At 37.2% G+C, this 15,200-nt stretch overlaps 1 protein-coding gene across 1 annotated transcript in view; it reads left to right on the top strand.

The window, feature by feature from the left end:
• Positions 1–14,923, top strand: part of LOC105390453 (5-hydroxytryptamine receptor 2B) — a 96,178-nt gene extending 81,255 nt beyond the window's left edge. Inside the window, exons 8-10 of the mRNA XM_038108373.2 lie at positions 1,460–1,626; positions 8,661–8,787; positions 13,559–14,923. Of these exons, the coding sequence (XP_037964301.2) occupies positions 1,460–1,626; positions 8,661–8,787; positions 13,559–13,730 (466 nt within the window). The 3' untranslated portion in view covers positions 13,731–14,923. The remainder of the gene's footprint in view (positions 1–1,459; positions 1,627–8,660; positions 8,788–13,558) is intronic.
• Positions 14,924–15,200: the final 277 nt, after the last annotated feature.

Below are 15,200 nucleotides of genomic sequence, written 5' to 3'. Positions count from 1 at the left end.
ATAGTATTCGCTGTTAATTTTTTGAGTCAGTTCAACAAATGTTATAATGATGAACACTGGGCATATGCTAAGAGGGTTCTTAAATATTTAAAGAAAACAAAAACATATTGCCTTAAGTTTTCTTCTAGTGGTAATAGTCAGTTACAAGCATTTGTAGATGCAGACTGGGCGAGCAATGTTATTGACCGCAGATCTTATACAGGATATTTCTTTAGGTTGTCAAACTGTGCTATATGTTGGGAAACTAAAAAGCAGACTACTGTAGCTTTGTCAAGCACAGAGGCTGAATATATGGGCATATCAGATTGCTGTAATGAAGCTGTATTCTTACGTAATTTATTGTTTGAAATTACTAATGAAATGTACCCAATTCAAGTTTTTAATGATAACCAATCTGCCCATAAGTTAGTTGCTAATCCTGTGTTCCATAAAAAATCTAAACACATAGCAGTTAGATATCATTCTTGTAGAGAGAAAGTTACTAGTGGTATTGTACAAATTTTATATTTATCTACCACAGAAATGCCTGCAGATCTATTAACTAAAGGACTGTGTAAAAATAACCACTACAAGCATTTATCAATGTTTGGTTTATTTGATGTTAAATAAATTGTATTTTATTTTGTTAAGTGGGGGTGTTGTGATTTATAACAAAATGTAAAGTGTAACGCCATCTATTATTACATATGCGTACTATGTATGTGTCCAAGTGTCCATAGATAATTTGATTGATCTGTTAATAAACTCACTCTGTGTCAACCGTTATTGCTGTTTTCTTTATAAAAACTTTGGGAGTGAAATCAGTATCTGCCGCCGCCTCCGCAGTTTGGGCGTGAAAAAAGGATAAAGAAACAACAAACATAGACTGTGGATTTTTGTACGGAGTAGCGGACTGCAGCCTGCAGCAGAATAACTAATGTACTCGTTATGTGACGCAGAATTCTTCATACACAATTTAGCGATGCGATATGGATAGATATGAGATAGGATACCAATTCAATACGTGGCTGTAAAATGTTCGTATCGTATTTCCAAATTTGACACATTCCATACAATTTTCCGTCTGTAAAAATGTTCTCCTACTGTAAACTTACAAACACAAGTGATACTTACAAATTAAGATACTTTGCCATAATACTCTGATTACACCTACCGAGTAAAGTGGCCAGTCAGTATCCTCGGCCAATGAACAGCTAGCAATGGAACGAGTGCTCGGCCGAAGATACTGTCCCGCCACTCTACTTTGTAGGAATACCCAGGGTATAAGTAATCAATCGAAGGTTGTACATAACCTCCTGAGCCCTAGGTACTTAAAGACGTATCCTGTTATTCATTAAAAAAAACTTGAATTATGTAACTCTCACGCAAGAACAAATAGTTTAGCAGGGATAGGTACACTATAAAACTTTAAATATATAATCATTTATTTCATTGCTGGTAACACTGCCATCCCTCGCAGGTTCCTGGCCAAGAAGAAGGACCGCTCGCTGTCCGCCAACGCGGTGGCCAACGAGCAGAAGGCCACGAAGGTGCTGGGGCTGGTGTTCTTCACGTTCGTGCTGTGCTGGGCGCCCTTCTTCCTGCTCAACATCCTGTTCGCCGCGTGCCCCGCCTGCGTCGTGCCTGGTCAGTTACTATTTAAATGTTGTCGTAAAATTTTACAATTACATAAACATAAACATAAACATAAACATTTCTTTATTGCAACACAAATAGTACAATCTAATGTAGCCCTGGTTCCTAAACTAGGGTAACCTGTGTGTCAGGAACCAGTTCCTTCCATTTGGTGGATAATTCACATTGAGTTACAGTAGGTATAAACATTAAAAAAATAAAATTACTTAACGTTATGTAGTTACTTATCAAAAATCTATAAACATATCACTTATTTATAAGAAATTCGAATGGCAGGTAGTAGTAAAATAAAATGGAACAGTTTCTTAAACAGTATGTGGTACAGTCAGGGCAAAAATTGCAATAGTTAAATATTCAACTGCTTATAGTGATAACTAGATAAACAAAATATATTAATTTGGTTAGTAAGAATAAAAGTGAATAGGTATACTTAACTAAGTGAAAAGTGCACTGAATATTTTAATTAGGTATAGATATAAATTTTGATTAAAATAAAAATACGAGCCATGTAGGTATTTTGTGTGAGATATGTGACGATCTGTTTAAACGATTTTAAACTTGTTAACTTTTTAAAGAATTGCAGCCAAATAATGCCTTTTGTTATTTATTTTATTACTTTTAAGAGATCTTCTGTAGTGTCGTAGTCGAACTTATTTAGCCACTCAATTATTTTGGTTTTAATTTGATAATTACTTAATTTCTTGGTTTTATATTTTAAATTTAGTTTATTATAGATGCGAGGTGAGGTGTAGGTACAGTGTCGTCTAGCAAAGACACTCTTGTAGTTTGGTACGGGGCAGTTATCTATTCGTTTAGTATTCAACGGTAGTGAAGGTACAGTTACGCGATGGTATCTCCTTAAACTCTGATATATAAATAGTTTACGCACACTGAGTACCTTGCACATGTCATATACCTTGGTAGTGGGATGCCTAAATGGTAAGAATAACATGACCTTCAGGACTACTCTTTGTGCTCTTTCCACTTCCAATAAGTGAGTTTTGCACGCTCCACCCCAAGAACAAATACAATTTGTAATAATGGACTGACCGAGAGCCTTATATGTCTCCAAGAGTAACTTGATTGACGCAACAAAGCGAAGTGTCTTAAAAACAAAAATAAGTTTTCGTAATCTTTTCGCAACGGCTTTTATATGTGGAACCCATTTTAGCCTGTCATCTATAATTACGCCCAGGTATTTGATCTCATTAACGCGGCTAAGCTTAGAGCATTGGCACTTATTTGGATCGCTTAGGTTAGTCGAGTTACAAGGGTAAGAGTGAATTGTTAAGCTGAAGTTATTAGGTGGCTTAGATGCGTTGGTTTTGCTGAAACATAGTACACTCACGGGCAATGAAAAGGTTCCACTGAGAAAAGCACCAAATAACTCCTAAAAGGTAAAGGCTAGCTTAATAACGCCTTCTGCAACATTGAAGTATACATTTAATAGAGCATCAGGATATAACCAACTAAAAACAGTAATATTTTGTTCACATACACTGCCGGGCAATGAAATAGTTCCACCCACAAAATGCCGACAAACACCTTAATATCTCCTAAGATAGAGAACCTAGCTTCATGAATTAAAAAGTTTAATGAAATATAGTTTATTATGCAAACATTTTTAAATGCAAACTGTTTTTAATAGTGTTCTTTTCGAAGTCATGGATAAAAAAAGATAAGAAGGAAAATTTTCGGGTTTGAAAATTTTAGAAAACATTTGCTTCGTTTTGAGTTTTTCTTTTTATTTCATTATTTTTTTTGTCGTTGTGAAAGAATTATAAAATGGTAAAGTCTTACGGCTCTCGTACCCATAAATCATGCCTGTATCACGCCAGGATTGTGCGAGAATCATCATCATGGTGGAAGTGGGAACCAGCCAAAGAAATGCGGTCAGAATATTGGGTGTGACTCATACTACTGTACGACGAGTGATCCAAAGGTTTAGGGAGACTGGAATAAACCTGAGAAGACCAGGTACTGGCAACCCAAGGTGCACAACAGTCCGAAAAGATCGATTAATTACGGAAATCATGTTAAGAAATCGACATCAGACGAGAGTAGCCGTTCAACAACAACTTCTACAAGTTCGAAGGGAGCCAATAAGCAAGTGGACAGTCAGGAGACGTCTTGCCCTAGAGTAGTCGCGCCTCTTTTTGTGACGCAAGTGCTCGCGTGGCGGCATTTTGCCGCCCATATTAAAATGTATTTTTTGGACACTTAATAATTACGAAAACTTATAAATGTATATAATTTGATTAAAATGAATCATATGGTATTAGGAAAAGTAATATTTATAGTTTTTATATTATAATTGTTCATTATATGACCTATCGTTCATGCTTTGGGAAAAAATCTGATCTTTTAGGTATAAATTTGTCTTAAGCCACACAAAATCAACAAATCTCAAAATTATTAAAAACTTTAGAAGTTATCGTCATCTACAGCATTTATTTCAGCAACACAGTCCTGAAACATGAACACAAAGTGTTCGTTGCACAGTAACTTTCTTCATGTATTGCACCCTTTTTTGACCTGCTATTTTTCTAATATGGACATAGTTATAGGCATGTACCCTCTCTTCTTTAGGGTGTTTTATGTTGGTCTGGTGGTGCAAAACGGGAGATTTGTACCACCGGACCAATAAAAAACACCATGTACTGTCCATATGTAAGATTTTATAGTTATACGTGGCGTAGTTATGGGCAGAGCTATTTTTTCCAGGTAAATTCTTCGTAAAATTAAGTCGTTAGTAAATTAACAAAGTTATATCGTAAATCGAATGTAAACTGAAATAGATACATACCTACATTATATTTAAATTATTATTACAAAAAAACACTGAAAAACTAACAACATTTCATAACAATTGTAAAAAAAATAACTTTAATTTTACTGACGCGAGTGCTCGCGCAGTGAGCATTTTGCCGCCGCGTGCGACACACTCTCTTCAATTCTCTCTTCCTGCTGTAACCTGTGCACTGAATTTCTCCAAATTCACGTAACATGTAGGAGAAGACCGAGAGGGCAGCTATATAGGCGCTGGACCTTGAGGAGTGCATAGTTCACAAAATAATAAACATTCTTTGCTGAGGGCGGCAAAATGCTCATAGCGCGAGCACTCTAGGGTTAAAGGTTTACAGGCCAGCAATTGGCCCAAAACTGGAACGGCATCATAAAGTTGCCCGATTGCGATACGTCCGTGATCATACAGAATGGGGTGAGGACGAATGGGGCAGAGTGATGTTCTCAAATGAGTCACAATTTATGCTGTACCATCATGATGGGAGGAAAAGAGTATACCGACAACCAGGAGAACATTTTTCACAAGTATGTTTTGAAGAAAAAGTGGCACACGGCGGAGGCAGCGTTCACGTGTGGGCGGGTATCTCTGCAGAGGGTCGAACAGCGTTAGTTCCAATCGAGAACGGGAACCTAACTGCTGTGAGATACATCAATGAGGTCCTCAATGAACATGCTGGTCCGTTTTTGGCCAATATGGGCGAGAATGCCATGTTCATGCACGATAATTCACGGGCGCACACTGCTCAAGTTGTAAATGAGTATCTTCATGACGTAGGAATCTACAAAATTTAGTGGCCGCCGCGAGCATGCTTGGGACGAGCTTGACAGACCTGTGAGAGACCGAGATCCACCTCCAATTACACTTCGTGGTTTGAAAGACGCGCTCATCAAAGAATGGGAGAATATTCCTCAGCATATGCTGAAGAATCTGGTATTCAGCATATGCCCAATCGCGTAGAAGCTGTATTGTGAGCACATGGAGGAAACACCAAGTACTGAGTTATCAAAATACCAAGTTTACACCTAATAAACGCATAATTACAGATTTTGTTATATTTGCCAAATGCCCCATTTTTTTAAAAACATTTAATTTAAATTTTTATTACAATATTTAAGTTTTTACATAGGAATATTCTGATGCGCAATTAAATATTCTCCAATATTGCAGAAGGACTATTATATGGTATGTTATCAGTGGAACTATTTCATTGCCCGGCAGTGTATTATATTAAATTATTTTAATTATTATATATTTTAAAAAATTAATAATTATTATATAATTATAAATTATTTTTTTTTGCACTCTCCCCTTTTTTTATACTGTATAATTTCTCTCCTCCGAGGTAGTCTGGAAGAAATTACTCTTAGTAATAAGGCCGCCAATTGTACCATCTATGTTGTGTATTTCCTCGTGTAATTTCTGTGTTTGTGTGCAATAAAGAATTATCTATCTATCTATCTATCTAAATGTTTGAAAATATAGGGGTCGTTTGGTGTCCGTATTTTGAGAGTGGAACTTTTTCATTGCTTGTGAGTGTATTTGTCCAAAGGCTGTTTGTAAAACAGCATGCGGATTTGATCACGTACGCGGGATTGCTCCGCACGCGTTTATACGAGTATTCATTGTAACGCGCGGAATATACACGCGAGACGCGGGAAAATGGCGTGCCATCCCGCGTGCGTGATGAAATCCGCTTGCTGTTAAAAACAGCCATAGTCATAATATTACTCTACCACCATTTCACTAAGGAGAAGAAATGGCGTAAAAAAAAAGAAAGTTCTAGGATTGTGTTTAGTTCTGCGATGATTATGTTTAAATTATACACATTTGCAAAGTTATAACTACCATCTTCAATAGTCGGTATTTAGATTCATACGATTTTAGATAGGTTTTATAAATTCGTATGAAATTAACCACCTCTCATCGGTTGATACAGCTAACAAAATCGGCATAAACATCACCCATAGTGGCTGACTTATAAAATGTATGAAGTCAAGTCATGCCGCGTGTGATTGAATTACCTTATATTAACTTAATTATTAGATTACCTATAACCTACCTATAATAGATGATCTATAATAACATAATATAGGGATATAACGCCATATAAACTGACCTAGTTCAATAAATATTATTTAAAAAATACTTTCAACACAGCCAGAGCTCAATGGAGTACCGTTCACTCAAGTTACCTACTTTGTATTTTACCTTCAACAGCTGAGAGTAGCAAATTGGAGAAAATTACGACCCCACGACACTCGGTACCCCAGTCACATCCTCGCGAGCGAACACGGCTGCTTGTGGTCCGTTCGATTTGCTACAGATTTAGCTTCACAGGAAATGCATAAATTTATACCTTTCAAACGACTGGAGTATTTATTAGTACTTACGCTATTTTGAAGTAATTGTACTTACTTGTACTATGATTCAGATGAAATTAAATCCAGTTGAGGGTGAGTAACAATCATCATATTTTTGTTTCCAAAAAAATTTGGATACAATTTTCCCAAGCATTATAAAGCAGCAATCTCTGATTGAGTTGGTTGAGTGTTACTGAGAAAAATCTGTATTGCACTTGTTTATCTATGTCTTTCTTTCAATACATTATTCAGTATCTCTCATCATCAGCGTTTTTATCAGCATTTTCGTCGTCTAGAGGTCTGAGAACAAGGGTCTTTGAGAATTCGGTGACATCGTCGATTGAATATCAATGAGCTATCTAATCTAAACGAATCTCAAGTGGGAGCTTAACACAGGATTCAAGACCTTCCATTGAACAATTTCAGTACTTTTAACAAAATGTTAGGGGTATAAAAGGAAGATCTTTGCTTGTTGATAAATTTTATTTCGTGTCGATTGACAATGAAAAATTCTTCTTTTTCACGGCTTCTAGATAATGTTTTAATTGTGATCCTTTCTTATTTTACTTCAAAGGATTCATTCGGTTCAATAAAATATACTTAGACTAATCTTGATAACCTGAGCATCGGCCCCTGACCCCTGACCTATCCGAGCAAAGTTAATTACGATCGCACTCTATGTATTTATGGTATTACCTGACATACAGTGTGACTGAGAGTGTGACTATTTATATTTTAAAGTGCCAATTCGTCATTGTAAAGTGCATATACGAAAGAAGTTCACAGAACTCATAATTCTGAAGAAATTTTGACATTGGGAATATTGCGCAAAAATAAAATCACCGTCCTATACTAGAAAATGACCAGAACAACAAATACCTAAGGTTGTATGAAGACGAAGAATCAAATTATTTTTCGTGGATAACCCTACCTAACCTACCTAGTACCTAGTTCATTATTCGACACAGAACATTATTTCTCAGTGGCCCGTATAGGTAGATAATCTAGATACCCTGTAACCAGTGTATGGACGTGCGTGTTCTTTGTTTAGCTGATTTATTATCGTATAACATAGACAATGCGTTTAAATGGGAAATTCCGTGTAGGATCTAAGACTAGCGCGTTATGTTCTAGGCTTATAATTAACTGGGTTGTCTGTATAGGACCCCTATATCACTATAGTACCAATAATACTAGGAGAAAGAGTACTGGTGGGTGCAACGCACCGATACGACAACAACTTAGAGTAGGCTTTGACATTCTAAATTAGAATTTTATTTCTGTGGCATTATTCGTGGGAAACTATCTAAAATTCACGTAATTTTACACCAAAATACTTAACAACTTTATTATTTTGCTTCATTCAGGGTTTTCCGCTGTAATAGTGCAAATTAATTAACTCGTGTAAACCCTTAGTCCCTCGATCTATTAGCACCCTCGCTACTCACACACAAAGCCCGCCTTGATAACTAAACTGTATACATCCCTTAGCAAACAAGGTACTATAAAGACTATAGTTACTATATACTATACTATTTTAAACAAACCAGTACTGCTGATATCTATCGCATATTTTCCGATATTGACAGAGCGAGATGGGTCATAATATTGTTAGGACCAATAATCCTAATCCCAATCCTAACTAATATTATAAATGTGAAAGTAACTGTGTCTGTCTGTCTGTTTCACGCCAAAACTTCTGAACGGATTTGAATGAAATTTGGTATACATACAGTCTAGACCCTGGGAAAGAACATAGGCTACTTTTTATCCCGGAATTCCCACGGTAAAAACTTTTTAAGGCGAAGCGAAGCTCGCGGGAACAGCTATATACTATAATTGTAATGTATTTGTTGCAGAACACGTGGTGGACATCTGCCTGTGGCTGGGCTACGTGTCGTCCACCATCAACCCCGTCATCTACACGGTGTTCAACCGCACCTTCCGCGCCGCCTTCCTGCGCCTGCTGCGCTGCCACTGCTCCAGGTATAGCATAGAACTCTAGACTGTATGATAGTTTCACGTCTGAACGTCAGAATATGTTTATACCGCGCATGATAACACATGGTAGTGGGTGTGTGTGTGTTTCTGTCGGGCACACTAGACGAGACAAGCTGCCATAGGTTCCCATGGCATTCCAGCGACCGACAATGACCGACATGACATGATTATTGCCAAAGATCAAGGGTTTTGCGCAGTATGTATAAGCTTATAAGCGCTTGAAACTGACAGATCGGCGCAGATAACCTGTCTTTCTGTATAGGGCATAAAATAACGCGGACTCGGGTGATTCATACTCAATGGTCGTAGGGCCTCAATTAATATTTGAAGTATGAAACTCGTATGAAATGCAGGGGTTGACAGAAATGTGTCTATTTTCCTCTTATGCTGTCGATGACAAACGCTAGAACTTAGGGTTTTTCACTGGACACTGAGATTAGCGTTGACGGCTGACTGCCCAGGCGCCGAACGTATAATATAAATTCAGAAATTATATCAAGTAAAAGCACGTATAAGCTCAGGGTAGTAGGCTCCTTTGGACATCACTTGACTATATGTACTTATACTGTATAGTATAGTCATATCTATACCCACTACTTTCATTTTTGTTCTTTCATTTTGTGATATAAAACTGCTGAATAGCATCAGCAAAAGTTGGTACAAATGCAAAAGGCACATTAACTTTACATTGAGTTGCTAACTTTTAGCTTCCCGTCATCTCATCAAGATTAACGCGGAACTTGAGAATGTCAGAGAAGTGAGCTCTTTGTGTTGGTGCCTTTATACCACCAGCAGCCAGGTGTTGGCACAAAACTTTCCTGAATACAATATCATAATTTAATTTCGGATTGTTTTGTTGTAGTGTCAAAGGCTATTCTTTCATAAGGCAATACTTTCATCGTTAAAGAAAACGAATTAAAGGGTAGGTCAACGATTTGTCAACAATAAACAATACCTAAGTATTGGGTGTAAAGTTTGTTGCGTGAAAACTAAACTAGAGTTAGGGTGGCTTGCACCATCCGGTTCCTTTAATAGAGATCAAATCTATTGATGTTATTTTCTTAATATAGTATCAAAGCTCGACAGAAATAGATTTAATCTCGACGAGTTAGTGCAAGCGACCCTTAAGACTTTACTTAAGAAATAATAGCTCGTTGCCTCACAGTAAACTAGGTTATTTTCCGATCAGTATAGCCTTTAATATAAAACATCTAGACTTTTGTGTAATAATGAAAAGGTTATTAAAATTAGAAATGGAAACCAAACTAAAAATAAATCGGAACACATTTCCTTAGTGAACGGTAAAGCACATATTTTATCGGTTTATCTACCATAGTAGCAAAGAAATTGATAATTATCTTAATTTATTCCTCTTCCAAGTTGAAACAAAGAACCAATTTAAAAAACAATACTTTTAAAATATCGCAGCAATTAGCGAATAACGTAGTGACGTAATTTGTTATAAAGATTTTAATTAAATAAGCGCTTTGAAGTGACAGGACAGGCTCTTCTTAATAGCGCTATTAAGGGAAGTGCATTCAAAAGTGAGCTTTAACGACAAGACTCATTAAGAAAAGGTATTGTGACACTTATAGCCCTATTTAGGGTAATTTCAGGTGAGAAGCACTGAAGGCCGCTGTAAATGTGTGCCATCAAATAAAGGGCCTCGTAATTGTTACAATTGAAATGCCTGCGTCAAGCTTCAGACGTAAGTGAAAGCTATAAATTTGCCACGAAATTATTTCAAAGTTTGTAACTAGTTACTCGTCGTTCCAGACGTTCGTATTGGACTGGAGACCAGTAAATAAACATGGTTAAACAACGCCCTATGTCCACACTGGATGCCACAGTGCACCGACGTGTAGTGTGCACTGTGCGGTGTTCAAACAGTAACGACGAGTATGAGAGACTGCCCGGGCGACCTGGCAACATTTATTTCAGGAAACTACTTAGTAGTTGTAATTTGTATTAATGTGAATTATTTTGGAACTTAGATAGTGTTGGTCTTGTGTAGGTAATACACGCTCCATGTGACGTTCATCACATTTTTGCATGCTTTTATTAAAGTGATATTTTCGCATGCTTTTATTATTACTATCGCACTATTATTAGCTTTATTTGAAAATGGCAAAATAAAGCTACAAACGAAGTGACTGAAACGAGTTCAGTGCAAGCAACCGACGACACAGAAACGGAGAAAGTGGGTGAATGTCACACCCACTGCCACGTGGAGCGGGAGCTGGCGGAACGGAATGAAGGGAAAAGAGCAATCTATGCTGAAAAATATGCTCTTTCGTTTTGTTTTCATGCGACAGTGAACAAGTTGTTATTCAGCCTTTTTGTACTAAATTCCTTGATAACTGCTGTAGGGTATGCACAAAGATAGATTTTTAGGGTTCCGTAGCCAAAATGGCAAAAACGGAACCCTTATAGTTTCGTCATGTCCGTCTGTCCGTCTGTCCGTCTGTCACAGCCGATTTACTCGGAAACTATAAGTACTACAGTGATGAAATTTGATGGGAATATGTGTTGTATGAACCGCTACAAAAATATGACACTAAATAGTAAAAAAAAGAATTGGGGGTGGGGCCCCCCATACATGTAACTGAGGGATGAAATTTTTTTTTTCGATGTACATACCCGTGTGGGGTATCAATGGAAAGGTCTTTTAAAATGATATAAAGTTTTCTAAAAAACATTTTTCTTAAAGTGAACGGTTTTTGAGATATCAGCTCTCAAAGTCGTAAAAAGTATGTCCCCCCCCCTCTATTTTTATAACTACGGGGTATAAAATTCTAAAAAAAATAGAGGTGATGCATGCTAATTAACTCTTTCAACGATTTTTGGTTTGATCAAAGTATCTCTTATAGTTTTTGAGATAGGTTGATTTAACTGTAATTTTGCTGCTACGGAACCCTTTGTGCGCGAGCCCGACTCGCACTTGGCCGGTTTTTTAAAATAATAACTAACACTATAAAGTTAAAAGGCACAAGGACTAGTACACTATCATATTCATATTTGCTAATATTAGGAACGATCATCAAATATTACGAAGTTTCTATACGGCTAAATTGCTTTAATTATATTAATTTTGTCTCTAATTAAACATAACCTACTTAATGTATTTTAGTTCAAGCATTAACGGTCGAAAAATACGATTTCTAAGTATTTATTATTCGAGATAGGCTGTTTATAAAATCAGCTTCCGAATGGTACAAGTATTCGTGAGTTGAATAACAAACGGAGGCTCAGTCGAACGCCTCGCTCTATTTTGCGTCCGATAATGATTTATCTATCTCCAATCTCCAACTGTTTGCTCGGAAATTCTTCAGACCAAAATAGCATGATATTACTTAGGTAGCTACGTACTTTAGAGGTTATTTGTACTCTATCAATCATTGTATAAAGTGAATAAATATAAAACGCGTACAATGTACGTGCGGTCGGGAATAAAGCAAATTGAAATATGAGATGTCGTAAAACAGAAATAAACGCTATGAAAAGTGGTTTCAAACGGAATCAAATATTGATGCTCTTACCTGAGTCAATATTTTGGCAAACCAGTGCTGGGACTGAAGCTTGTTTCTAAAGACGCACTTACAGTTTATTTTAACACTTGGTCGTATAAACTAGAAGAACAAGAAAGTTTATAATATTTTGTAATTATAAATGATAATTCTATATTATTCCATTGTTGTAGGAATTGAATCAATGCTGTGACGTATTAGTGTGCGTCAGATGGCGGTGTACTTCTCCGATTAGCTAAAAAAAAATCCGTTATTTCGTATCTTTTTGGTACCTCTCATGAAAATATTTGTACTTTCACTTTCCCTTACGAAGATATTAAAGAAAATTGGTACACCCGCCATTTGTGCGCCATCCCGACACACTCACATATATTAGGGTCCTAAAACCGCGTCAATAATGTAAAGTTATAAATGTGCCTGCACCGTTGCCGTGCTGACATTGTAGTGGCATCGACGGGCGAAATGAAATACGACGCGCCGTAAAAATATTGATGTAAGAGATTTACAATTTATTGCCGCGTTTCGCTTCTCTTATCAAGTTTATGGCAACACTAAAAGTGAGATTTGGACCCCAACCTGGTTACTGGAGCTTTGCCAGAGAAAACTATTCTTGAAATCGATTGAATCTCCTCGCCCTTGAAATGTTAAACAGGGAAAACAAAAACTCCAACCGTAATGTAGAATATTTATCGCTTGTACCAATGCCGCATTATTCGATATAGCGTGTACCTACCAATCAATTTTGCGATTTAGTGAAGTCTATAAATACTTATTTAGATTTACAGTTCACATGAACTGAATTAACATCGAAATGTACTATATATAAATTAAATAAAAACACATGTAGTGTATTTGTCCACAAGTGTTTTAATTAAGGTGATTCTCTGTACTGTAAAGAATATGCAGTAGATAAGCATCCAATCCATCCATGACCATCAGCTCTGCTGTTTGTCAGAGACACGCTAATAAGATCCATCAGTGTGGTGTACGGAAAGGTCCTCATTCCTTCTCTCTCTCTCTTGCTCTACGGTCGCTAAGACTGCCTGTCCATCAAAGCGGAGCTGTGTGCTAGGTAAAAATAATGTTGTATACAAACTCCCCTCATGCAATTTCCTCACCGCTCCGCGAGCCTGTTTCACTCTGGTGGACAGGCAGCCTAACTGGGTCCTTCCATAACGCTGCTACTCGGATACTCAACTTACACTTAACCACCCCCGTCCTGCCCTCAGACGCGGTCGCTGCACGCGCTACCGCTCGGCGGGGTCGACCCGCGGCGCGTCGCAGCTGTGCGCGCGCTCCGCCCTGCCGCTGGCCATCTCGCTGCGCGGCGTCGCGGCGCCCGCGCAGCCCGACACCGCCGAGACCTGTGTGGACCCGCCCGACGCTAATGATCGATATTGATGGATGATTAGCAAGGTTTTATAGCCACTCTGCGGGTTTAGCAATTTATGAAAACGAAAAAAGTTTTGGTTTTCTTCTGTCACCTGCATACATTATCTGTCAAAAGTTTCATGATAGTTTCCGCTAGAAGCGCCACTTTGTATGTGAGAAAACTGAAACAATTATAGTTTCCGACGAACTGTCAAACCTGTACGTACTAGACGTACAGTCGCAGTGTGACTGTAAAACAACCTTACATGTTTTAATTTGAGAGTGGGCGGCAGATGACATGAGATTATAGCAGAAGACTTGTCGTAAGTCGCATCATTACTATACTATATATTATCTTGGGAATTCATTTGAATCAGCATCATCAGATCATTAGGTATCGACTAGGTCTAGGTCGTTAAAATGCCTGCCAATCTATGAGTTGTACAAAAATCAGTCTAAAGACAGATGACTAAAATTATAAGTTTAACCTGCTTGTGTAGATATTTTAGTATTAATTTATTGCGATTAACAATCAAACCAGTCTTTTAAGTTACAAAAATTGTCACAAGCTAGTTATTATTCTGTGTCACAAGAAAACATACCAGCGAAAATATTTTTTTCGGTTACACCTAATTCCAGCTCATGAGAAATTAGTAACTGTATCAAAAGGGTCAAGGAGATTAACGTGGGAGTAAATCCGTATTATTCAGTTTGAAAGCTACTTATTGCATGTTATGTACCTACTACCATGTCGGGACATGAATGGCGATATGCCAATTTTCTACTTTAAAACTTTGTCTGGCTGTGGCCAGAAAACCTGAAAATTTGTTTCACCGTCGATAAATTGTTATCGTTCCCTTCAATAATTTTACTCGTAAGTACTAATAGTTATTAATGTACTTAATTTATTTTAAATATCTACAAAGATTTAAGAAAAAGGCAACTCATTAAGATTATGTAAATCATTTCAATATTTATTAATAAGTAATGTTTATGTACCTACTAATAAAATTTTCCATCAAAACTAAAAACTGTTTAAGAAATTATGTTTCATTTGTAACTTTTGTAATGTAAAGTACCTACCTAGATTGTTAAATGAAAAAGCAATGTTAAATGTAAGATTATAGTATTATGTAAATCTATATGTTTAGACACCAAGTATTAAACTAGAATAAACGTTATTTTCAAGTACCAAAATAATTTGTCTTTTTAACCCCCTTGATGATAAAGGACGCAGAATTATATCAACGTATCTGTGTGTCTGTGTGTAGCTAAGTAGTTGGCAAACGGCTGAACCTTTTTCGTTCGAGAAAGGCATTAACCAATCTGCCGGATATGTTAGATCTAGCAAAAGCAAATCTAGCAAAAGTAAGGACCTAACTCACAATGTTGCAATTTTTCATCAGCATTTTATAACACGGTCAGCTTAAATACTTACCGTCCTGCGTCACGAGCAGCGCGCCAGCAGCGCAGCAGCAGCTAAGCCTGCAATCACGCAGC

The sequence above is a fragment of the Plutella xylostella genome, chromosome 15 (genome assembly GCF_932276165.1).
Source record: "Plutella xylostella chromosome 15, ilPluXylo3.1, whole genome shotgun sequence".
NCBI classification, from domain to species: Eukaryota; Metazoa; Arthropoda; class Insecta; order Lepidoptera; family Plutellidae; genus Plutella; species Plutella xylostella.
This window is presented reverse-complemented; position numbering and strand designations above follow the sequence as displayed.